Genomic DNA, 27,481 nt, shown 5'->3' on the forward strand with positions numbered 1-27,481 from the left:
CGTTCCGTCTTTTAGTTGTATTTTTGAAGTGGTTGTTCGAGGCAGCAAACTCCGGTGTTTACCTATGCCGCCATCTTGGTTTCTGGAAGTAAATCTTGAGGGATAATTAGAAGTCAGCCAGGCAAGGCGGGGTTGATGCTGGGCTGAGGAGCAGAAAATGCATCCATGAACAAAAGAAGGTGTAAATGAATGAAAAATCCTGGTGTGAGCAGGGAACTGCCACGACTTCAGAACAATTAGAACATTAAATGCAAAACTTACTGCAGAGCTAGAAAGGAGTGCTGAATTCAGAGAGGTCAACAGAACCAGGACAAGGAGAGGCTTGTAGCAGCAGGAGGGTAGTGACACAGACAATTATGCATTTATATAGATCTTTCTGAATTAAAGTGTAAGAGGCAGTGAAATAGGTAGAAAGTGGAAGCTCACACCACAGGGCCAATGATTTCCATGCTCTCAAGAAAGCAAGATGATAATAAACTACTGGTTGGAAACTAGGATGGAAATCTATATAACACTAAGATTTCTACACTGCAAGACACATGCATTCATTTTTACTTCCTCTCTGCTATGAATACTGGCACCTGTGTTTGAGAGGAATGTCCAGGCTGCCTCTAACTCTGCTATCTCTGGTGTTGGGTCTGGCAACCTTTCCTCTGAGTGCTTCCCTGCTCCTGTCCTTGATGTCTGTGTGGCACGATTACTTTCCTGGGTCAGGTCTTAATCATCACTTGCAAATGAAGGTTGATCTTTCTGTGCATATTGGCATGAAGTAAAGGTTTCAAAGAGATCAACTCAGTAAATTCTACTTTTAATCAGATTAAGTTTAAGGCCCCTATCACTGCCTTTCAGTTAGCTTCTCAAAGTGTGAGGTGCAGACCACGCTGCAGCCCTGCTCAGGCCAGGACCCTTGTCACAGCGCAGAAGCAGACTGCACAGAACACCTGCATGGGACCGGAGAAGCCTAAAGCCATCTGGCTGCATGTTTCATGATGTGGGACATAACAGTCAAGTGCTGGCCTGCATTTCCTACAACTTTGTTATTTCTTCATTTTACTTTTTTAGTTGTTTAGTTTGTTGTTTTGCTTTACAAAGGTATTAGTCTGGTACAGTTGGGGCCAGAGATGGGAGTGTGGGAGGGGTTGGTTCTTCTTCAAAAACAGTTGGACAAACCTTATCTACTGTGTGTTGCAAAAGAATACCATAAGAAAAGAAAGCAAACAGCCGTAGCAGTGCTGACTAGTGACCACATGTCAGACAGGCAAACTGGATGTCACTTGACCTTACTGAGGCTTTGTGACATGGACACAATTTCAGCCCTTTTGCAAAGTAAGAGACAGGAGGTGGAGCATTTATTTAGACTATGTGGGTGGGAATTCAACTTCACATCTATGTAAGCCCCAAATCAATACTGTTTTTAATGCTCCTGCTTCTCTGTTACAAACCGTATAATTTATTGCTAAAATTAGGCTTAACCTCTTTAAGAGATAGAACATTCATTAAGTTTGGGGCCATATCATAAACCATTTTAAATGGCCATACACCATAGTGCAACACTAGAGGCAACATTGATTTTCAATATGTTCTGGATAATTGGTGCCTCCTTATTAACACTTGCCCTTGATATTAACACTCTGCCTTAGAGTACAGGCAGCACCAAGCCCTCGAGGTGAGCAAGTGAAGGCCTCTCAGGAGCAGGCCAGGCTTCTACTAAGAAGGGCCTTTGCATCAGCCCTTTATCCAGAAACAAACTTCAGACCAGTTCTTTGTGTCTCCTGGGACACTTTGTGTTTATCTATAGAATTGTGTTTGTGTATGTGTGTGTTCAGAAGAGAGAAGAGATGGGAAGAAAAGGAGGTTGTATCATTGATAAGGCCTCAAATGATTGTGGATTTATACATAGGATGTAATATCACCAGGAAATATTTGGCCACTTGTCACTATGTCTGTCCCTATCCCACCTCAGCTACCTGCAATGTTTGGTCAACTGGGCGATCGTGTGCACTATTATTGAGGTAACCGTGGACATTTAACTGGCTGCAGGTCCAGAGAACTCTCCACCCACGAACATTAAGCATTGTCGATGTTCTCCCGGTGCCTCTTCAAAATAACACACTTTGAAGAGCACTTGTGTTTCTGAGCTGGTTTCTACTATAAATTTCATTTCAGTGTCCTGAGGAGAGCATGCCAAGTGTAACCAAATCTGCAGTTTGTGAGATTTATATTTTAGAGAAATTGAAATCTAGTTGAAAGTATTCTTTTAATATATATATATATATATATATATATATATATATATATATATATATATATATATATATATATAATTCATATCAGAGAGGAAGGGAGAAGGAGAGAAACATCAATGATGAGAGAGAATCATTGATTGGCTGCCTCCTGCACACCCCCTACTGGGGATCTAGCCCACAACTTGGGCATGGGCCCTTAACCAGAATTGAACCTGGGACCCTTGAATCCACAGGCTGACACTCTATCCACTGAGCAAAACCGGCTAGAGCCAGTTGAGGGTATCCTTCATCACAGTGCAGAGCTGCACCCTGACATCCGAGAGGAACCAGGTGCCTGAGCCGCTCATTTCCCAGCCAGTGTGTCAGAGGATGATGACTTTCTCAGGTAATACCCCAGGATGGACCAACAAAACTTTCACTGAGCACCTACTTGGTGCAGAGAAAAAGCAAAGGCAGCCACTAAACAACATGTGAGTACTGCACCTGGCAAAAATTTGCTAAAAAACAAGAGGGAGAAGAATTATCATTTCACTGGTATGGAAAGCTGGTTCCGAGGTTCCCAGGTTACATTTTTTGGGTAGAGCTAGGGTTGGATCCAGCTGGCCCAGGAAAACAGCATAGGCTTGGGAAGGGCTATGACAGATCAGCAAAGAGGAATTGCTTCCATGCGAGCATATGAGAGGCAGGGGCAGGGAACACTGTAAAAACAGTGCAGCACCAGAAACAAGCCCCTTGGCTTCTGCTCCTGACCTCTGCATGCTAAAGGGGGCACGGCTCACCTCCTGGAAACATGCCTCTTTGGCACAAGGATTATCTTGAGCTCGTTATTTTTAAGAAAAAGCAGACACAGGACAAACTCTGAAAACCAAGAAGCTACGCTCTTGTAAGAAACATTTATACTTACCAGGAATATCTCCATTTGTAGGAATGTCTCCCTCTCTGCACCGGGAAGAAGACTAAGTCTCTAGAAACTCTTATCAGTGGAGAAGGCATCTTTCCCCTTTATCTCCCCTAATCAGTTGCCCCTGCCCCCTCCTCTGACATTTCTCTTTTGTCTTTAGCTGAAGAAAGTAGTGAAGGTGAAGGCTTGGATCATTTTGGGGAGTTCCTCATTTTTACTGGATCTTTCCCATGTATACAGGAGGTTTTCATGTTATTAAACTTCTGATTGTTTTTCTCCTCTTTTTCTGTTTTTTATTACAGGGGTGTTATAGCCAACAACCTAGACAGGTACACGGAGTGTCATGAGGCGAAGACTGGCTCTTTACCATGTCTGCACAACTGCACAGAACAGGCACGCAATATGCACAGGCTGAGTGCATGGGGAAATGTGACTGAACAGGGAGAGAGGCCGGCTTGTGAAGACTTCACAATTCTTAGTGAGGAGCCTGGAGCTCATCCCTTTAACAACTGAGTCACTCAGTGCACTTGCACGTACCAGACACCTAGGAGAAGACTAGACAACATTGAGGCCCAGGACAATGGCATGAGCCACGGAGTTGAGCTTGACCCTTTCTAATTGACGGGTGCATGCATCGGAATTAGGGTGAAGTGTCCCTTATAGAGCTGAATTCCCAGATTGATATGCAGGATGAGGATATATGAAGAGATGCTGTATTGGAAAAGGCATGTGCTGTCAAACAGACCGAGCTCAAAACCAAGCTCTGTGTGTAGCTGTGACAAACCTGCAAAGTTCTTCACCTGTCCCAGCACAGTCTCTCCTTTGTCACATGAAGATTATAATGGCTGCCTGTGACTGAAGATTGAGGGCCCTAATGTCGGACTGCCTGTGTTGACATTTCCACTTTCCAGCTCTGTGACCTTAGGCAAGTGACTGTCTCCCTCTTGTCTCTCTTTCCTTCTCTGTAAAGTAGGTGTGGATGAAAAGGGGCCACATGCTAGCCTGACTAACTCAGGGAAGGTCTGTGTGGTGGTCTTGCAAACTCAGAGATCTAAAGTAACCACAAAAGATGGTTTGAAACAAAAAACTTTTAATTAGAGGTCATGTTATGTCCTAGGCCAGTATCTTCCTGACAAAGATCAACTTGGATCTTTACTGAGCCTATTGTCTTTTTGCATCAAGGATAACACACCTGTGGAATGTCAGGATAACTTGTAACTTTCTTTTTTTCTGGACCCCTCAAGGTACTATCAATGCGCCAGAATGCCAGGATGGAGACCCAAATTCCCTTACTGTTATTGTGTTAATTGTTGACTATTAACTATCCAGTATCCACCTATGTAAAAGAAGCATGTGTCTATCATTTTATTTTTTATCCAATCCCAGAGATTTCTCCACTTCACTTTCTCCCACCTCCTTAATCGATCACCAATGGATTTCATATAACCGACCTATGTCTCCGCCTTTGATGGAAATGTATAAAACAAGGTGAAAAACTGCCATTCTCCAGAGCATTATCTCAATTCATTGAAATTCTGCTTCCTGGCAACTGTCAACAGTTTGGCTCAAATAAAGTCACAAAAACTCTTTACAGGTTTGAATGTTTTCTTACATTAACATGGAGTTCAACACACAGTAGCCATGCAGGGTTGTTATGAAGATGCTATATGTCAACAAGAGTAATAACAGGATTGCTTCACTCCACAATGTATTCCATAAATGTTGGGCCTTTCTTGTAATTTCCTTGTTTTTATTGCTGTCACATGGTAAGCATCCTATTCTTAGGCCATGCTGGGTACTGAACAGTAGAAATGAAATCTCTTACATCGGAGATTTTGAAGGCCATCACAGTATAATCCTAATAAAAAAGGTGGGTCCAGGGCAGATCTCCCTCTCCAGCCCACCTCGCCCATTTCCTGGCCTCCCCTGCACAGGGCACAGGATTACTCAGAGGACCCCAAGATCACCAGGGCAGCCTTTTTCTCTTGGGAAGTGGTTTTTCACTCTCTCTAGCACATCATCCTGAGCCTGACCTAGTAGAATTGGGATTCTTTGATTGCTGTGGGCACCTGACATTTGAAGGAAATAAAGGGCCTTTCAGCCATCTTTCTCCTGATGCAATAAAAAAGATTCAAATTCAGTGGTTCCTCAGTGGGAGGTCAACTAATTTCAGGTGGCTATTCAGAGACTCGCAAATTCTAGATATTAGGTTGTTGTCATCCCTCTTTTTCTCTTCTGTGAAGGGATGCCAGGGGAGGCTTTGCAAAGGACAAAGGGACAGGCTCTGAATATTTATTTTGAGTCTCTGTTCTTTGTAATGAAAAATGTTAATCCATGTTATTCTAGCTTCTTTGTGATGCACACATTTGGCCACTAGAAATTGTGAATATTGTTTCCCTTTCCTGTCCTTACCTTTTACATTCTAGACAATTCTGCCCTTTGAGGGGCTCTTTCTTGCACCAGTCTGTCCCCCAGAGCTCACACCCATCCAGTGAGGATCTGGGGGAGAACAAGCCGCTCATGCATACTCAGGTACAAGGCGCTGCTCTGCATTGGGAGTCAGGTTGTCTTCTCCTCTCCTGAGGACATGCAGGGTAATGAGGCTCTCAGTTTTTTCCTCTTCATTTTATCTGGGTCATGGTCATGTTTTGCAAACCAGGTAAAACGTAAGACCTTTATTCAAGAACAATGCACAAGCCCTAACTGGTTTGGCTCAGTGGATAGAGCGTCGGCCTGTGGACTGAAGGGTCCCAGGTCCGATTCTGGTCAAGGGCATGTACCTTGGTTGTGGGCAAATCCCTAGTAGGGGATGTGCAGGAGGCAGCTGATCGATGTTTCTCTCATTGATGTTTCTAACTCTCTATCCCTCTCCCTTCCTCTCTGTAAAAAATCAATAAAATATTTTTTTAAAAAAGAAAGAAGAATGCACAGATGTGCATACATACAAAGTGGCTTGAGTGGTTTAAGGGATTTCGCAGCAATTCTGCAACACAAAATGAAAATCCTCAAGTGTCCTAGTGCAGAGACTATGCGGGACTTCCTGTGAGAAGGCTGGGGCAGGTGGGGGTGGGGTGGGGGAGCAGTCCTTCTGTCTAATTCATTGCATTCCACTTTCCCAACACAGAAAGCCAGCAGCGGAGATAGGTCTACAATTGGTATTAAAATAAAAAGAAAGTGAGTATTATTACTGTTGCTGCCTACATAGAGCCTTTGTTTAAGAGGTGCTGAGAGATAAGACACACACAACCATAACATTCTGTACATACAGTCTAGTAACATTCTGTAACATGACCTAGTAATTCAATCTTTTAAAAAATGTGAAGAAAGACATTTTCAATTGGAGGCCAAACCAGAAAACTTTATGTGAGCCCATAGAGATTGATTCAGGGAAACACTTTACAAAGGTTTTCCTGAGAAGTCTCTAAGTCAGAGAAGAGTAGACATACTAACTTTGAGCTTCTGGGTACACATTTTGAAGCCAGAGACATGTTTGAAATCTCATGTTTTATTTGAAAATTTTATGAGATTTTATATTCTCTGCTAGAATAAATCTGTGCTTAATAGAAAAAAAATAGCTAATTCTTTAAAAGGAAAAATAAAGTTAGCAAACCTCTATCAAGACTCATTAAGAAAATGAGACAGAGAACCCAAATAAAGAAAAGCAGACATGAAAGAGGAGCTATTACAGCCCACAGGAATACAACAGATCATTAAGGAACACTGAACTCAAATATGCCAATCTAGAAAAAATGAATACATTTGTAGACGCATAAAACTTCCTCAATAAACCAGGAAGAAAGAGAATTCAAACAGACTGATTACTGGCAATGAAATTGAAGTTGTAATAAAAAAAAAAAAAAAAAAACAAAAAAAAAAACTCACAACACAAAAAAAATCCCAGAACAAGATGACCTCACAGAGAAATTCTACCAAACATTAAAAAGAGTTAATGCCTATTCTTCTCAAACTATTTCAAAAAAATTGAAGACGAAGGAGCACTTTTAAACTCATTACATTTTCAATATAATATTGGAAATCTTAGCCATGGCAATCAAACAAGAAAAAAAGATATCCAAATTGGAAAGAAAAAAGTAAAACTGGCACTATTTGCAGGTAGCATGAAACTATATATAGAAAACCCTAAAGAATCTACCAAAATTAATACAATTAATAAATGAATTCAATAAAATAGCAGGATACAAAACTGATATGCAAGAATCAACTGTGTATGTTCTTTAATATTAAAATAATGTGCATTTCTTAGGCCATGGAGAATGTTGGTGCTCCGGAAAGATGGGCTTTTCTTTTCTTTTTTTTTTCTAATATGTTTTATTGATTTTTTACAGAGAGGAAGAGAGTGGGATAGAGAGTTAGAAACATCGATGAGAGAGAAACATCGATCAGCTGCCTCCTGCACATCTCCTACTGGGGATATGCCCGCAACCCAGGTACATGCCCTTGACCGGAATCGAACCTGGGACCTTTCAGTCCGCAGGCCGATGCTCTATCCACTGAGCCAAACCGGTTTCGGCAAGAGCTTAAAATTTAATGCATATTGTGTAGGCTTTCAGAGTTTACAGGATAAAAAAATTAATTAAGGTTGAAGAATTGAATACTAGAATAGATTATGAAGAGAAGATCTGTACAGATAGAGGTAAGATGAAAGTTTACGATTCACCCAATATAGGAGAATCCCTCAAGATAACATTTTGCAAGATATTATTGAGTAAAGTGAGCAGAAACATCTATATCATTTGAGGACCAATTAAGAATAAATCATAAGTGAGAAAAAGGAGAGACAATAGTGGCCTATGGATAATAATCTCCTGTTGCTCTCTAGCTTGATTCATTTTATATGTGAAGGTTTATGTTGCTGTGAAACATAGCTGAATCTTCTTTGCAACCCTGGTCTCCTTATGGCCAACACCCAGGCAGTAAGAGCTAAACCTAAGGAATGCTTGTGTAATATTCTAGACATTTTATTTTGAAAAGAATATTGACAGAAAAGAATATGTACAAAATAAGGGAACTTGATGGTGGGAAGTCCAAAGATGAAGAGTTGTATCTTAGAAGAAATAAAGATAAAGAATATAGCCCTGCCCAGTATAGCGCATCTAGTTGAGCATCTTCCCATGCACCGAAGGGTCTCTGGCTCAATTCCTGGGCAGGGCATAAGCCCTGGTTGTGGGCTTGATCCCTAGTAGGGGGTGTGTAATTTCTCTCTCTTTCTCTCTCTATCTCTCTCTCTCTAAAATCAATAAAAAGCATTTTTAAAGTAAAAGAATCCTATATAATAAAAGCTTAGGTGGTGTCACACCCTCGTGCAACGCCCTTACACGGCATCGTCACAAGATGGTCGCCACAAGATGGCCAGCAGGGGAGGGCAGTTGAAGGTGACCAGGCCAGCAGGGGAAGGCAGTTGGGGGGATCGGGCCAGCAGGGGAGGTAGTTGGGGGTGACTGGCCTGCAGGGGAGGGCAGTTGGGGGTGACCAGGCAGCAGGGGAGGGAAGTTATAGGGGCAACCAGGCTGGCAGGGGAGGGCAGTTGGGGCGATCAGGTCAGCAGTGGAGCAGTTAGGCGTCAATTAAGCTGGCAGAGGAGCAGTTAGATGGTGATCAGGCTGGCAGGCAGAAGCGGTTAGGGCATCCGTGGGCAAACTACAGCCCGCAGGCCGGATCTGGCCCATTTGAAATGAATAAAACTAAAAAAAAAAAAAAAAAAGACTGTACCCTTTTATGTAATGATGTTTACTTTGAATTTATATTAGTTCACACAAACACTCCATCCATGCTTTTGTTCCGGCCCTCCGGTCCAGTTTAAGAACCCATTGTGGCCCTCGAGTCAAAAAGTTTGCCCACTCCTGGGTTAGGGGGTGACAGGCAGGCAGACAGGCAGGCAAGAGGTTAGGAGCCAGCAGTCCCAGATTGTGAGAGGGATATCCAACTGCCTGCAGGATCAGGCCTAAACCGGCAGTCAGACATCCCCCAAGGTTTCCCAGATTGGAGAGGGTGCAGGCTGGCCTGAGGGACACCCCCCCCCATGCACAAATTTTATGCACCAAGCCTTTAGTACCATATAAGAACACTAAGAGAAATGTGGATACTGTCCTTAGGTATATACAGAAAAATCATGATAAAAATGGAGAAACTGTGGTTTGAGATGTTCCAGTGAATAGACCTCAGGGGAGTGGTTTGGTGCTACCTGGAGATAGCTGGGTACAATGAAAGGCAGGATACTCTGGTAGTCATACTTGTTGTGGAGTAGGAACATTAACTGTGGGTGTGTGCTTATGAGAAAGAAGAAAGATTAAGCAGCCACCTACCTGGAATGCTTTTAGGGAATGTGGAAATCTACATAGGTTTTACAGGTCACGGCTGGACTACAATAACTCTAGAGGTCTGCATTTCCCAACTCTTCAGCCTCTGAATTTATAACCTGCCTTTTCAAAAAAGTAGAAGTCCAGTAGAGGCCAAGGCCAACCACCCCATTTCCAGTGAAAAGGCAAATCAAAAGCTGTATGTCTGCTTTAATTGATTTTAAAAATTAAAGATTGGATTAGACCAGATAAGAGGTGAAAGTTACTATCCTTTCTAACTGATCTTTGAGCTGCTAAATAAGGTACAATATGTCATCTGAATTAATTGATTGATGGCCTTTCCTGAGCCATGCCCATATGTCACTTTAGCAGTTGCATAGGCTGCCATGGCACCTTTAGTTTCATCCCAGAGCTTCTTAAATATATAGGTATGCCAGAGGGGTCCTACAATAAATGGCAAATGGTTAGAAAATGCTATCTTATCACATGAACTTCAGCTGGTGCCAAAGGTGGCCTGGCCAGATGGTTTTCAAGATGAGGCTAAAAATTAAATCAAAAGATAACTAGAAAAACTGAAAAATGGTATAAAATTGATCCTTGCAGTTCTCAGTCCAGGATATGTCTCGATGATCCCTGCTCACACTGTGCCTCTGTTACCCCTTGTTTTTAAAGACTATTGGAACATTATAGCCAGGCCATTTCTTCTCTAAATAATGCGAATTAAAATGAATATGTGAGTACAGCTTCTCAAAAGACATTCTTTGTTTCATTTGTTATTCACAAAAGTACATACTTAGGGCAGATAGCATAATCCTTATATGGGAGAAATGTGCAATAATAAGCACAAAGTCACACAGCCAGAACCATTATTTATATATTCTCCTAGTATACGGATCTTTGTACAGGACTAGACATTAGAAGAGAGGATTTTTTTTTGGATGGTGGGTTATTTTTTTCAATTAACATGCAAAAGTCCATGAATGACAGATCTAAACAGTGTCTCAGACCTTGCCTATCCTGTCCTATGGGGCTAGATAATTATCAGCTGTGCGATGCATTCCTGTGCATTGCTGGGTGCTCACTAACATCCCTGATCCCTACTCACCAGATGCCAGTAGCAAACTCCCTATTGTGACAACTGAAAATGTCTCCATATATTGCCAATGTCCCCTGGGGAAAAATGGCTTCTAATTGATAACTACAGATCTAATACTACCAGGTTTAATTTCTGTTATGAGAGAAACACCAACTAAGCAATCAACAGTGGGAGCATATGAGTGCTGTGTGAGACATGTGGACAGTGGACTCTCAAAGAAGTCTTTGGCTTTCTCTAGGAATCAAACCCTCCTAAGACACACACCACACACACACACACACACACACACACACACACACACACACAAAGCAGAGGTGCTCTCTTGGCTTTAGTTTCTAATCTAGGGTGAGAGTTAGATGGTGTGTAACATGAGACTCATTGGCCAAGTGGGGAATTTTTATTTCACCATATACAAAATGGTATTGTTTACTCAATGAAGTTACAAAACACTTAGCTATAGAAACTCACTAAGTCAAATTGAATTTTTCAACAAAAATGATATTTATGCATAAAAGATAGAGATCTTTACCCCAAATAATGTATTAACAAGGTGAGAACATCAATAGAGTTATACACTTTCCCCTTGAATTATTTTTATTTCACTTGCTCAGATGTTTCTTGGATTAACTTTACGAATGAATTTTCACAATGTTTTATTCCCCTGACTACTAAGCCACAGTCGGTGCTTAATTATGGCATTTTTTCATAAGTACAGGCCTTTTATCAGGCCATTAATGACTGGAAAAGATGTGCTGGTGTAACAGCTAAACAAGTCCATCTTGTTCATAAAGGACACTACCAAGAATGCAATATGTGTGAATATTTACCTAGCAAGGCATATATACATTCCATGTATATATAATAGCATACAGAACCTATCAAAATTATACCTTTTAAGCCAAAACTTTACTATATATATATATATATATATATATATATATATATATATATATATACTCAAAATTAATAAAGGAGTGCTGATTAGATCATGAAATATTTCTATTGTAGACTCACACTTTTAGAAATAATTTCAAACTGGTTTAATGTGTTCAAAGATGCCTAAACATGTGGTACTAACTTTTGTTAATAAGAAGGGTGCAACATTAAATATACACACACATACTTCTCCAAAACACATGACATAACATAATATTATTTCAAAATAACAAATCAATACCTCAAAACCTAAGTAGCCACTTTGTAATTTTATGTCTCTTCCTGTATTCCTTAATTAGATAATTTTGGAAGAAGTTTTGTGTTTCTCAAGTAACAGTACCAGGTATCTTTGCCTAAATTAATTCCAAAGCAAGGTGTTCATTAATCTCATGCACACCTATTATCCAAATGCTCAAGTACCATTATCTCCTGATTATGTTACTAAAATGTCAAGCTGAACATATTTAAAGTTTTGCATTCTATCCATTAAATAAAAGAATCATATGGAGGAAAACCATAAAAAAATAACCACAGTAAATCTAAATCCAAAGGCTACATATTGAACGCCACCCTAAAACAGAGCAGCCACAGTGGAATGTGGCAGCACACCTCCCAACAGCATTTATCCATCCTTTTGGCAAAACCCATCCAATAAATAAATATTCATTCTCATCCAGGTGCCCATTTCAATGTGTTATCTGGAGAAGTAAATATTCACAAAGATGACACCCACATCAATCTACACGAATAAAAGAGAAACATGTAAATTGGAGTCAGTCCGCTATGCCCACCAGCCAATCAGGATGAGTATGCAAATTAACCCAACAAAGATGACAGTTAATTTGCATATGCAGGTGCAGAGTGAAGATTGAAGACCACTGAAGACTGAAGAGGCTTGGCTTCTCCACTGTGGTTGGAGCGGAGAAGCCTTGAGGCTTGCCTTCTCTGCTGCGGCCGAAGCAAAGGCCTGGGTCCCGGGTGCCAGAGGAAAACCAGTGCTGGCAGCCAGGGGAAGGAAGGCCTATTGCACGAATCTCCTCATGCAACAGGCCTCTAGTATATCAATATTGACCTTGAGAAATAATAAATTTTGACATGTAACAAAAAAGAAAAGCAGTTCATGTAGAATATATACCTATGTAAAATTCCACCTCGTATGTTAACCATGAAAGAAACCAAAAGAAACTCAAATGTACTAGTATTTGCATGTATGTGTATGTGTGCATGTGTGTGTGTGTGTATATGTAATATATATATATATATATATATATATATATATATATATATATATATATATATTACATTATTTATTATATGAAATTCCATCAAGAATACACAGCAAGAACATCTGGCATTCACCTGGATTTATTTTCATATGTGAGTGCTCTGTAATCTACATGCAATTTTCTAATGGGATCTACATGGGATTTTCTAATGGATGGTGCTCTAAGCACACATTCAAGCCTGTGACTGCAATTAATAGTCCAGTCAAAATTAGAAACCAAGACTGAATTCGGACATGAAACAATTTTATTTAATCTGAGATTTTTACCACTTCTAGCCCATTGATTATCATGAGGGTCTCTGGGAGCGCCTTCCTGATGGAGGCCAAGTTCCATTTCTCTCACAAGAGTTGGGCATTATAGGCATGAGATTATTGAGGGAGCACTGACCTGCGTGCCCACATCCAGTGGCTGTCCCTAGACTGCCCCTGATCCAAGCTTGCTCTCTCCACCGGGGCTTACCTTTACCGGTCTATGCTTTAATTCAATTTATCAAGTGATTTTTTTGTCATTCACTGATGGATAACATGAAATCCCTTCTTTTGAGGAGGTTCCAAGAGGATATCTGGGACAGGAGTGGATATATAAAGGTCTTCACAAGATGACTTTTCCTTAAAAATAAGAATATTTATTGACTATTAATTAACTAAGGAGACTAAAATGAGGAGATGTTTCTTGGACACGGTACTATTTTTTCAAGTCAGCAAATGTCAGTAACATTCTCTTGCCCTGAGATTTATATAAAATTTCATCAAGAAAAAGCATATTTCCAAAGGGTTAAAAATAGGCACCTTGGCAGAGGTAACAACATTAAAAATGTTAATAATCTCACCGGACTGATGCAAACAGTCAGGTGGGAAGGCCAGCAGCCAAGCGTTGGTGACCGTTGAGGGCACCAGCCCACCTTTCCTGGAACCTGCATGTGCCTAATTGCTTGTGCATGAAACGTGCACTGAGGGATGCCTGTACTGAGGACCAAGGCGGATGTCCTCATGCATCCTTCTGTGAGGATCAGATGAGGGCAGGGTTTTGCACTCCTTGCCCCTTCGTCCTCAAAGCAGAATCTTTGTCTTCACATATTGAAATTCTGTGCATGATTTCATCTTGGAAACCAAAAAGTTCTGCTCCTAAAATAAGTTTAAATACTAAAGCCTTATTCCTTGAAACTAATTATTTTGAAGAGCTGGAACCCAGCATTTATCAATCGCCTCAGTGTGAGCCACTTCAGAGTCCCTTAAGTCCTTTTCTGAGAGCAGCATTGATAGAGGGAGAGTGTCAAGACTGTGAGGATACAGGGTGGAGGACAAATCACCCAGCCTTGGAAAACTAAGACAGGAAAACAGCTGAAAAGGAAGGCAGAAAGACACAAAGACACAACTCACAACAATGCCAAGCAATAGTGCAGGTCCAAAGAACAAGTGCAGGTCAAAAGAGCAAGTGCAGGAGAGCTGAGAATAAAGCAAAGCATGCCCATGCAGTCTGTGATGAAAGCAGTTCACACCCAGGCTGGTCCTCCTCTACCAAGCACCTGGTGTGTGATGAAGAGTACTGGTATTGGGTATGGGCTTGTTAACCCCTCCCCATCTATTCCCACCAGGTGAAAGGGGGTTATGGGCTGGGTGTGGGCTGAACTCTGCAGCTCGGAGATGGCGAACAGAACTGAATGCCATTGAACTTGTGATCTAGTATCACTCACAGTGTTTTCATCATTTACACAAACTTAAAAATATCAGACATCCATCTAAAATTCTTGGACTGTCGGGGTATGATGTATGAAGAAAATAGGACATTTAGTGAAAATAGTCCCTAGGGAGAATGAAACCGGAGCAGGCGCACTAATGGTGGGCACAGATCATCGAATCCAAGGCCGTTAGTCGCAGGCACAGAGCCTGGCCTTAAAGAGTTGGTGGCAGGAGCTTTAATGAATGATGCAATTGACTTTTACAGTGGTCAGACCAACAGAAACCTTTTGCCACAGGGACTTCTAGGTGTGGGTGAAGGACTGCTTGCAAGGTTAGAATAGAATTACCTAAACACTAAGAGAAATCTGTGGGTCTAGACTGACAAGCCGTTTTTCACCAGAGATTGGAGAGGACTGGCTCTGAAAAGTAACACCTCCCAGTTTAAGAATAGCTCAGCCTTAATTTTGGGTTTAAGAAACAACAGTTTGAGTGAAAATAATGTATGGATTTTGGAGTCAGAGAACGTGTATTAAAATCCCACTGTGACCTTCTACCTATTTAATTTTGGTTAATTACCTCGCCATCCAAGCCAGCACATACTCACTGGGGGATATTTTAAATATTAAATCCCCTGGGCTCTTATGCACTTTTTTTTCCTGGTGAGTGGCACTTCAATGGAAAAGTTTGAAAAGCTTTAGCTTCTACCAGAAAAGCATAAAAACAAGTCATTCGGCAAATGTTAATTTGCAGTGGGGGGAGAACAAATGTCCACAGGCCTAAGGTGAAGAGTGAAATAAGACCATGTCAGTTACCGCTCCGTCACAGATAGAAACCCTGCCAAAGAAGAGACACATTTCTTGATCTATTCTCCAACATCCCAACATTCCAATCTGCTGGTTTCATTTCTTTTGATTGTATCACAAAGTTACTGATTGTTGTACAATGAGAGGCATTAATCTCCTTTAATATCCTAGTGAGCTCAGCCTGTCTCTAATCTGGAAGAATCTGACCCAAATCCTGTCACCTGGCAGAGCTTTCACTCCAAGGTAAACTGTGATGACAGCACAGTGCCAGGTGACCGCAGTGGATTCCACGCAGATTGGAGTGGGTCCGGGAAACTTCTTACACACAGCTGCTCCACAAAGCTCCTTTTCCGCTCACTACTTCGGCTTTTGGGTTCCCCTTCCTCCTGTGAATGGGTAAGAGCTTATCATCTCCCATTATGGATTGTCCAGAACCTGCAGCTCACACCCAGCCACAGTGAATAGGATGCGAATCTACCCATTGTTCCCAGAGGAGAGGAGAGGAGAGGCAGGCCGTTCCTCGTGGACATCCGGAATGTTCTACTATTTGCTCTTCCTCAACTCAAAACATACTTCCCCATCTTCAGATACCCAGTATTCTCTCCTCTATAAACCTTTCTTTGGCAAAAGGTGTGTTTCTCTCAGTCAAGTATAGTTCAATATAGATTTACATTCCTATATTTTCTATCCCCATAGGGCTCTATGTGGTAATGCTTATCTCTATGAATTAAATGGCTTTCCCCCATATCTGCAGCTTCAGGGGGCTAATGGAGTTAGCAGAGAGTTGTTTGGGGACAGATGACTGGGGATACTATATCAGATGGGCTCTCCCAGGGCCCGGGATGGCAGACCCTGTAAGGCCTGCCCTCGCCTGCCCTCAGAATAGGCTTTGTTGGGAGGTTTCAGAGTTGGTGAAACTACAGAGTTTCACAAGGCAGCCCTGGATCCAACAGACTTTCCCCCCTCCTCTCATATTTTATCACATTCAGGAGCTCAGAGAAAAGCCAGAAGTAACACCCAAATACATGGCCCCATGACAGAGAGGAGTGGGAGAGGAAGGAATAAAGGGAGGGAGAGAGTATCTAAATTAAGTAAACAGTAGCCTAGATTAACACCTACAAGCATCTGTCTGTTAGGCAAGTTTCTTTAGTGTCTTCAGAGGAATATTTATGCTTCCAAAGGTGGATAGTTAAAAATAATATACATCATAATTGGTGTTTTGGCATTTCCCTTCACTTTCTATCTTCAACGTTACTGTTGTCATCCTTTAAAACTCAATCAATTCAGCTGATCCTGTGAACAGATGGCATTAATCAACCCCCAAAAATATGTACAAAAGACATTAGAAAAGTAGTGACATGGAATTTATGCAAATTAAACACCAATGATAGAGAATCAATGTGGCACTCCCAAGTCCCCTAGTTCCTGCTTTCACTGAGGAACCAGAGATGGTAGTAATGATCCCGGTTCACCCCCTGCCAGAGGCAGAATGAGAAGGGGGATGTGGAGGTTTAATTGCACATTCTTTAATGACTAGTTCTCACGCTGCTGACAAAACCCAGCATAATTTACAGACTGGGAGATGCATCAAGATGATAGATACAGACAGCATATGCTATATGGTGTCATGCAAATCTGAAATATACCACACTGAGAATCTGGTCATTTGGTATTCCCAGAGAAGAGGTTCATTTCAGAGAACAGAGCACCTCTCTCAGCGTCTAGAGGCCTCATTTGTCAAAAACAATGCGAGCAGCTGTAGAATGCATTTTAACCACCAATCTGTGCCTTTTGTGACTGTACTAGCTCATCCATTTCCATGTTTTAAATTTACTTGGCCATTATTTTCTTTCTGATTCTTTGCAAACTTTGCATATTTGAAACTTCCTTCTTTGGCCCTTATTAATTATCATATGAGTTATTGTAATAATTTCTTAACTAGTTTTCTTACTATTAGTCTTGGCTCATTCTAGTCTATTCTTCACAGTGATTTTTTAAAAAAAAATGGAAATCTGAATTTGTATATTTAATTAGATGTACAAAATCTTTCAATGACTCTCCATAGCTTTAACAGTAAACATGTAAGAGCCCAACACTTCCCTATAGTTTCTTCTTCTGTCCCTCTGCCTCTGAGCCACTCCTACAGAGTCACTAGAGTACACCTCTCTCACACTTTTGCACAGAAAGCCTATAGTAATCTCTGCATTTCTCCAGCCAGTGAAGTCTGACTTTATTTAAGTCTTTTATTAATTTTCATTCCACTCAGAGAGCTTGCCTTGATGACCCAAACACCTTACATTGCACCTGGTGATTAACTTTGTTACAGCATTTATCACTTTGACATGTTAAAAAATTTGTTTTTCTGGCTGCCCATGTTCAAATTTCCTTGAGGACATGGACTATATCTTCTTAGTCAACTTTATTTTTCCAGGTTACTTTTTGAAAGAAACCACAACCTTGAGTTGTGGAAAGAAAACCTTTAGTAAGGACTCATTTATTCAAATGAGTCACACACACAAACCAATAGCACTTTAATCTTCCCCCACCACAGTTTGATGAGATGACATTGGAAACTAAGAATAATGTTATTTGGGTTATGTTGTAGGCAAAAAAAAGGTCTGTCCAGTGATTTACGACTAAAACCCAATTAAATAGTACCTTTTTATACTGAAGCCTGGACTATGAAGAATATATATATATATATATATATATATATATATATATATATATATATATATATATATATATACAGTAAGAACACTCATTAAACTTGCAAAAATACTAAAAAAAACTTAGTAAAATTAGCTCAAGCTTTGTACTGAGCTCAGATGGATACGGAAGGAACCAATGACCACTTGACAGGCAGTAGAACCCTGTCATGGCAAAGGCAGGCTCCTGTGAGTGCAGTGCTCTTAATCAGCTTGCACGGCCAATAGTAGGATCTGAAATGAGTCTGCTCTTTCACCAACAGTCCCATATGCTAATTACTCCTTGGTATCTCCAAAATAATAGCAGATAATGCTTGTCAGTTTAAAAAATAAATATAAAACAAAAACATTTAAAAATTCTAGCTATAAACCATAGAATTATTTTAATTTAGAAATATTTTTTTTAGTTGGAGACCATTCATTTATTATCTCATCCATTCATTTGTCCAATGTTTTAGTTTGAATACAGACATTAAAATAAAATATAATTATCAGGGAACTTACGATTTAATTAGGTAGACAAAGATTATAAGAAGTGCCATAAAAATATAATCTTACTTAATAATAGACAAACATGTAAAGTAACCGTCCCTCTGCTACGCTCACCAGCCAATAAGGAGAGTATGCAAATTAACCCAACAAAGATGGAGGTTAATTTGCATATGTAGGGGCGAAGTGGTGGAGCGAAGACTGAAGGCTCCATCCGGAACCGCAAAGACTGTAGGCTCCGTCCAGAGCGAAGGCCTGGGTCCCTGGTGCCAGAGGAAAACCGATGTCTGCTGGCAGGCAGGGGAACGGAAGGCCTATTGCACGAATCTCTTCATGCAACAGGCCTCTAATAGTAATATATAAGGGCACTTGACCCAACCTGGGGGAAGTGTGTGTGTGTGTGTGTGTGTGTGTGTGTGTGTGTGTGTGTGTAGAGTTGTGAGAAAGTTAAAGAACATAAAAAATGGGAAAGGGTGTTCTAAACTAAGCAGACAAGTCATGCAAATAAATGATGTGAGGAGATGTGAGAAAACATGGCTCGTTTGTGGAGTGTGAAAGAGTTCCATAAAGTTAGAAATTTGGGGATGTACAAGAAGTGGTCACGATGAAGTCTAGCTTTAGGCAGTGCTGTTTGGTCTGACATCTATAAACTGACAAGACATGATGTCAATAGTGGTACCTTTCAGGCATTGGGGTGTGAGTGAGTGTGTGTGTATGTATGTGTGTGGTCACAAGTCTTTATCAAGTTTATGCTGTTTCCTTATCACATTTTTATAGAAATTTGTAAAATAATAAAGCACCTGGTACATGTCAAATGTGAGGCCTCTTATCTCTTATCATTGTAACACTTGGCTACTTGCATTAGGTATGTATTGCAAATGTTTGGATGCTTTTTTAAGGAATGACTTAAGAGTTGGCTCTGGTGGAAACTGGACTTCCATGCCCTTTGCTGAGGACAGAGCTACAGAGACTAATCCTAGGAATCCCGACGCACTTTCCACAGATGTTCACACAGAGCCTAACTTCATGGGAACCAATTTAATATCTTGCTAAGGGTGTGGTCGGTGGAGATAGGTAGATATAGTTCCAGATCCTGATTTTTTCATTGCTTAACTTTATGATCCTGGAGAAATTATTAACTTCTATTAACCTTAAATGTACTCATCTATAAAGTGAATTTAATAAAGTCTACCTAGTAGTGTTGCCTGGCCAAATTATGTGGACTTAGCATATGAAATGAGAGAAACAAAGTACAAAGCAGTTAGTAGAAATTAAAACCCTATTATGCTGTTCTTATAAATAAAATTGCTTAACAATTTTGAGTACAATTATTTCTGAAGTATCCAAATGGAATGACCAGTAGGCAACATCAGCAGGCAAGAATACATTATGATGAGATAGGTCCTTAATAATAATTTGATCCAACTTCTTTATTTAATACATCAAGAACATTAGGATACGTCCATAACCTTCACAAGGACACCAGCCAGACAGTGTCAGAGCGCTGATGAATGAAGACAGCTTCCCTTCTGCATTAAAAATGCCATTATTGGCTCCAAACCAGTACTTTGAAGATTCAATATAAAGTCCTACTGAACGAGTGGCTATTCTAGTCTTTCAGGTAACTAGACCCTCCCCCTACTTTCTTATATGACAAGGATAATTAGCTCATGTATAAAAGCCATATTTCAACAGATTTCTGCCATATAAGCTAAGAGGCTTTGATCATATTCTAAAGGTTTTTAGAAGTATTTCAAACAATATATCACATTATTTTGTTTTGTAACAAACAGCCACTGAAAAATAAAGCAATGTTATAAAGGAAAACTGGATCCCACTACAGAAAAACGGGGCAAAGTGAAGAAGGAAAAATGAAAACTTGCAATTTAGAGAACATTCATTCACTCGCTTGAGAATAAGGGAGGGGGCACATATTCCTATGGATATAAATTGTCTCATAATTCTGTGCCCTTGTGTGAAAATTGCTAGTCTAGTATTTCCTTTAAAATTTCCAGTAGTATAAACAGGAATCTGGTTTGGAGATGGAGGCTATGTGAATAGAAAGGAAAGAGAATTCAAATGGATGGTCAAAATTAAGCCCATTCAACCATGGGAAAATCTTTAGGACTCTTCTAAATGAGCACTATATACTTCTTTCACTTCTGCGGAGTATAATACCACAAAAGGTATACTGCAAACACTTTCTTGATGAGAGAAATCAACCTAACCTTTGCTTGTCTGTAATATTGCCTATCGATGGGGCCGGTGCATCAATATCAGATAACTGAAGCTACAATGCATCCTTTATTTGAAGGTCTCTATGAACATGATTGGCATCCTTGTATATTTTAGATGAAGTTCTATGATGGAGGGCTAGGATAAAGAGTTTCGTGTTTCTCTTCCAAGGTTATTATCTGTGTTAACCTAATATGTAACAACAAACAGATAAGATACTTACTGATGAAAATTAAGGGTCTTTATAATCACATAACATCTGAGTATTGTTAAATAACAACAAAAAAAAGTGAATAGTGACACTGCTATCCCATGCACTTGTCTTATCTTCAGAATTCAAGTTCTCCCATCATAATGTTCTTTCAACATATCTAATATTTGAAGAATATCCTCAGTAAAATATTAAGCAGCTGATCTGTATAGGATACACATCTCAATTGCTATTTTATACCCAAGCATGTGAGCACAGGAAGGTTGCATAACCTGATGGGCATTTGACATCTTAGCTGTGGCATAACTAGGGCTAGAACTCCATGGCGTTTCAAAATCCTGGTTTCACTTTAATTAACTATTAGGTTACATTCTTTTTCTGTCTGTGTTAAATGAGTTGATTTTATATGTAAAAAGGTTTTTCATTTGACACTGGCCTATCATATCTACATATGAAATTAACTAATCCCCTCAGGGTAAATCCAAAGAATGTGTTGTAGCTATTTAATATCCTGAAAATCTGGAATGGGGGAATTTTCAGAGTTTTTATTACTGGTTGATAATTATATTCTCTGCACAAATTCATAATATCTGTACTGTAGTGGCCTTCTAACCCAACTTTATTTAAATTTTATTTAATTAGAAATGTATAAAATATATAATTGGGTAAGCATTCATTTTCCCCCTGTAGATAAGTGCCCAAATTTGGTAAGATTATGAGAAAAGTACACACACACACACACACACACACACAGACACAACAATAGCAACAACAATAAATTATTATTAGAGAATGGAAACAAAACTTGATTTTACTTGAACAAAGTTCACAAGCACACAGACACCATGAAGCACTTTGGATAATTAATCCATTTTCAAGGCTACTGTCACAAATGACATGAAATATTATTTCAAAATATAGAAGGAATTGAAAAAAAGAACTTATTAAAATAATTTATATACTTGTACAAATGGACTGTTGTTCAACATATGCATGTGAGTGTTAACTGGTTGGAATGGCTAGAAAATGAAAGCCCTGTATGTGATGGGTGAAGAGCAGGACGGTCGAGGTCTGGGAGAACTGTGGAGAGCTCTTTTCTATCTTTCCTCAGAGGTTCTGCATCACAGACCTGAAGCCAACCAAGAGGTACTGAGTTCAGAAGTAATTTTCTGCTGCTAGACTATTGTTCACTTAATCCATTTTGTTCAGCATAACAAAGACATTCATCATTATTTTTTTAGAACACTGACCCTAAAGTATTTAGCAAGCAGGGTGCATTCAATTGAAGTGTTGATTGGAAATAAGGAAATTAAACTGTCAGTGATGAAATATTAAAGCTCATTATCACAAAGTTTTATTTTAAATTTCAGAATAAGCTTTATTGCTGCATTAGTAATGATAATCATGAGCCTTAAATTAATACCATAATACTTTTATAATTGTTATTATAACATATTAACCATCTTTCAATTAATTTACAGAAAATGCCATTCAATGATTTATATTTTTCCTTCCTCTTAAGAAAACGGACTATGTAATAAAGCCCAAATCACATTCCTATAGAGTACGTTCTACCTGTTTCACCACTACTGCTCACTCCATCTTTGTGTGTCTTTAGAATATTCACTATTTTCAGAGGTGAATGTGCCCAAGGAAAACGTATTTCTCGCCGGCACCTTTACATTGTCGGGACAATACTGACCTCTAGTGTTCCCGGAGGTAGAGAGATAGCTCAGCACCATGCCTAACTTCCTTCCTCTTACTAAAGGATTTAGATGTTTCTCTAAAGCATCATGGGAACAATTCCACTTAAAAGAAGGAAAAGAAGGAGAACCAGGGGTAGGTGGAGGAGGAGGAGGAGGAGGAGAATAAAAATTAGATTATAGCCTGTCCTTACCTGTTCTCTGAAACAATTTCTAATCTAAAGCCCGTAGGACCTCCCCTTTAGAGAGGATGACCTCGTCAGCACTGCTTTAGAATTCAAACTTTAATAAAGCCTTTAGAAAGCGTTACCACTAGCTATAGATTCTGAATGTCTACCATTTCCAAAGACAGATAAAAACACTGGCCCCGCTTTGGAGAGTTTTCAGTAAATAACAATTGTCGAAGTCTCTTCCCTTGAGTGTCTCACTCAAGGCCTTCTCAGACCTAAGAAGGTGGGAGTGAAGAAGAGGGACTCATGGTATGGTGTTGTCTTACTTTCAGAAATGGTTCCGATTACAAGCAATAGTATTAGAACGTATGAGTAAACGTGTCTGAGGTTCCAGTGGGGTTAGCAGATAGAAAAGCAAGCCCAGAAAACTGAAGAACCCTGGTGAACCATCGTTGGAAAAACACAGATGGCTTAATGGCACTCGTTCTCATTTAGGAGTTTCCAGAGCTGGAAAACTTCCCCTTCTCTGCCTAGAGAGGCAGCTGAGCAATTGGGCTGAAACCTCTGATGGTTCTAGAGATGTATTCAACTTTGACAAACTGAGTTCTTTAAATACACAGTGCAGGTGGCGGATCCCCAGGTGTCCAGCCTTCCTGCCTATTAAATTAAATGCTCGGCGCTTGCGGAGGTTAGAGCCTGGAGAACAGTGTGTACCTTCAGCGCGCACTCCTGGCGTGTCCTTTGGCACAAGGATTGGGGTGGGGTGTGCATCAGAGGGCTTCCTCTGAAACAGGGACAGCCATTGATCTTGTGGTTTGACTACACCGGGCCATGACTCTTAGGCCAAACTCCCTGTCCTCGTAAACTGATGTCCATTGGTTGCAAGACACCCCAACCGGCGCCTTCTGCCTAGCAGAGAGCTGAGAGCCAGGTCTTGGGGGTCACCAGGCACCCTGCAAGCCCTGGGCAGCCGCATTCGCAGAGGAAGCTGCGGCCACCAGGCGCGGTGGCTGGGAGACTCTCTATCCCCGAGCTCAGCCCGGCGGCGCAGACAACCTGAACCCGGGCCTTCCCGGGAGCAGCCCTGGCGGCGACGACCAGACCGACCGGGGCTGGAATGCGGGGCCAGAGGGCGGTGAGGGCACAGACCCCTCCCTTCTCCCTGAACTTTGCGGTTGGGGAGAGGGCAGAAAATCCAGGGGGCCGGGTCGTTCGAGCTCCGCTAACTTTTGGGATGGGAAGAGTGATGGAACCACACTAACCAGCATTTCCCCTCCCCTCTGCCCAGAGCAGACACAATTGAGCACGCTGGTCTGTCCAAATGGTAGCGCTTCCCATCTCCCCCCCACCACGGGCTCGGGGGGGGGGGGGGGGACACTTACAATTTGTCGCTGTTAATCCGGGACGCCACAAGCCGGAGGAGAGCAAAGTGAAAATGCTCAGCAGCAGGGTTCCAGAATCCATGGCCCCGGCGAAGCGCTCTCTTCCAGCGGAACCCCGAATTCGCCGGCGCCTCCTTCCCGTGCGCTTCTCTCCGCACTGTGACCCCTTCCCACCCACCCCCTCGGAGAGGCACCGCGGCTTCAGTCCATCCCGCGCCCGGAAGCTCGACCCAACCCGGAGCCGGTCTTCCCGGCGCTGAGGCTGGCGCTACAGTCCCCGCGACTGCCGCTGGCGGAGCTCGCCGGCCTGGATCCTCCTCGCCTGCCCGGGAAGCAGCGCCAAACCCGGCTGCAACCACAGGCGCCCGCTCGCTGGATGCGGAGCTGCAATCAGCACCCGCCGCCGGACAGCTCCTTATAGGCGCGCCGGCTGCGCGGCGCCGCCCCCGCCCGGCCCGCCCCTCGCTCCGCGCTCGCCGGCTGGGCGCGTCTGCGGGCCCGCTCCTGCCTCTCGGCGCTCCCCGCGCTCGGTGCCGGGGCGGCCGGGGCTGGGGCCGAGGGAGGATGGGGGCGCCGCGGAGCGTTCGTGCCAGGGGGCGGCGGCGGGGGCCGCGGGGGGGAATAGGGGGGCGCCGCGGAGCGCTCCGTGCCGGGGCGGCGGGGGGATCCGGGGGTGCTGCCGAGCGCTCAATGCCGGGGGTAGCGGGGGCGGGGGCGGGGGCGGGGGCGGGGAGGGATGGGAGGACGTTGCCGAGCGCTCGCTGCCGCCGGCGGCGGGGGCAGTAGGGGGCTGGAAGGGGTAGGGAAGTGGAAGGGAACCTCTGTCTCCCCGCCCCCCAATTGCGGGGCTGAGTGCAGGCACTGAGCTGTAAACCGGGTTTTGGGAGAAGGCTGCTGAAGGGATAGTGAAAGGAATTGGAAGACAAACGCATTAGCAAGAAGTAAAATCCCGTGGACAGATTTGCGAAGAACTGAGGGGAGGACGGGGCGGGGGCGGGGGCCTGCGTGTCTCCCTGCTGGGGGAGGTGGACGGCGCGGACGGCGCTGCGATGTCTGACTACGGGGTTAACACAGTCCGTGCCCCGCGCCCTCCCTCCGGCGCCCATGGCTGCGGGCACGGGGTCTGGCAGGTGCGGCGTGGCGCGCCGAGCTTTGGGGTCTGGAGCCCGGTGGTTCGCTGGTGCCCCAGAGGCGGAGGAGCAATTGGGTCTGTTAAGGGTGAGAGGAGGCTGGGTCCCGATTGGCTCATAAGATTTCACAGCTGAGGGCTCCGCGGGAGGGATTAAAGTTCCAAAAGGGGGGACATAGTTTCGGTTTCTTCCTACAGGCTCCCTGGAGGGTCCGTCTTTGGCTTCTAGTTTACATCTGGTGACTCTCCTGCTTTATCATAAATCAACTTATTTTGCTTTTATTGGAAGCTGCCAGCCGTCAAAAGCTAACAAAATGAGGGACCGCAGTGATTTCTCCTGTGTGGAGCTTGCAATCTAGTTGGGGTAGAATCACTTCAGAGGAAGATGCGGTTCCCCGCCCCCACCCCACCCCCGCCCCACCCCCATTCAGGAAGCAGCAGAAGTGCAGGCGCATTTGCTGGAGCAACACTGAGCCTGGTCCTCAGCTGCGGGCAGCAGGCCAGGCCGCTGGGTCTCAGGCCCTGCTGCAGGGGCCCCAGGTTAGCCTGTAGTTTGATTACAGCTGGACTCACCTCCTGGAATAGTAAAGATAGTTGCATGACGATTGGATTAGCGACATCTTTTTTTATTAGAGAGAGATTCCGAGGGTCCTCCAACAGATTAAGTGAATGGCCCTCTTATCTCTAAGCTTCTAAGGGAGAGTAATTATGTTAGTTACTAGATTCTAAAGCAGCCGTTCTCAACCTGTGGGTCACGGCCCCTTTGGGGGTCGCCTAAGACCATCGGAAAACACATATATAATTACATACTGTTTTTGTGATTAATCACTATGCTCTAATTATGTTCAATCTGTAACAATGAAGATACATCCTGCATATCAGATATTTACATTACGATTCATAACAGTAGCAAAATTACAGTTATGAAGTAGCAACGACAATAATTTTATGGTTGGGGGTCACCACAACATGAGGAACTGTATTAAAGGATTGCGGCGTTAGGAAGGCTGAGAACCACTGCTCTAGAGCAAGGGGAAGACTCCCCAGGACAAGCTTCAGTTGTGGGAGAAAGGCCATGCCCTGAGGTTGTGACTCACCAGACATGGAAGCTGAGGTGGTGCAAGAACTGTCCTGTGGGCAGGGCCTGGAGGAGGAGCCAGATTCAAAGGCCAGCGCTCGGGCTTTCTTCTCTTACCGAGGGCCCCTAGGCTGCTACCCTAACCCCGCCTTTGACGATCCCAGGATTAAAAACAAGTATATGGCCAGTTTAATCATATTAGAGAATATAGAAGAAAAAATGAACCATTATCTTGCTTTATATGTTCTTTAACACTTACACATTTCAAAAGAAAAATATATTGCAAGTGTAATTTGCATTCTTGACTGATCCCATTGATCTCTCATCATAACTAGAAGTAAACTTTTTAAAATTCCTATAGATCATGTTTTTATACCTTTACCATACATATTTACATTCCTAAGAAATTTATAGTATCGTTTTGATTGCCTTTAACCAATATATAAATGGCATATTTCATTTTGCAACTTGCAATTTACTCAACATTATATTTTTGAAGTTTATACATTTGGATACGTGTGGTCTGAATTCTTTCATTTTAACTGCTGTATTCTGTTTCATTTTATGTGGACACCACAACATATCGATTAATTATTCTCTTTAATCTACAGATTAATTCTGATTTTTTATCAGCACAAACTATACAATCTTGTACCTATCTCTTGGATTTTCTCAAATATGTACTTGGGAGTAAATGCTTTGATCATAGGAAATACCTTCAGTGTCGGCGGGTGGTGACAGTTTCTCTATGGAATGGTGGCAGCAGTTCGTTCCCCTCTGCCACCAGCAGCCTGCGATGTCCCCTTGCTTCACAGGCTTCCCACACTCAGGTCCTCTCTGAGGACAAATGGGAACATGATACCCAGAGAACACATGGCTACTGCTCCACTCTATCGACCACTTTCCACACCTCTCAAAATCACGTAGTTAGATAAACTATTTAACAAATTATGGACCATGTCTTTGTTTTCTGGCAGAATAACTTAAAATGAATCTGTGTCAATGAAATGTGCTTGGATTATATATTAGAATGCAAAGAGAAATTTGTTTCATGAAGCTCCCAAACTGTGAAAGATCTTCATATTATTAGTAAATATTGGAACTCTGCATTT

General features: G+C 42.2%; 1 protein-coding gene across 1 annotated transcript in view; it reads right to left on the reverse strand.

Annotated features, from left to right (window-relative positions):
* The window catches only part of CNTNAP5 (contactin associated protein family member 5), an 883,495-nt gene extending 858,781 nt beyond the window's left edge, over window positions 1–24,714 (reverse strand). Inside the window, exon 1 of the mRNA XM_059704743.1 lies at window positions 24,163–24,714. Coding sequence (XP_059560726.1) covers window positions 24,163–24,244 — 82 coding nt within the window. The 5' untranslated portion in view covers window positions 24,245–24,714. The remainder of the gene's footprint in view (window positions 1–24,162) is intronic.
* Window positions 24,715–27,481: the final 2,767 nt, after the last annotated feature.

Source organism: Myotis daubentonii, chromosome 7 (genome assembly GCF_963259705.1).
Source record: "Myotis daubentonii chromosome 7, mMyoDau2.1, whole genome shotgun sequence".
Classification (NCBI taxonomy): Eukaryota; Metazoa; Chordata; class Mammalia; order Chiroptera; family Vespertilionidae; genus Myotis; species Myotis daubentonii.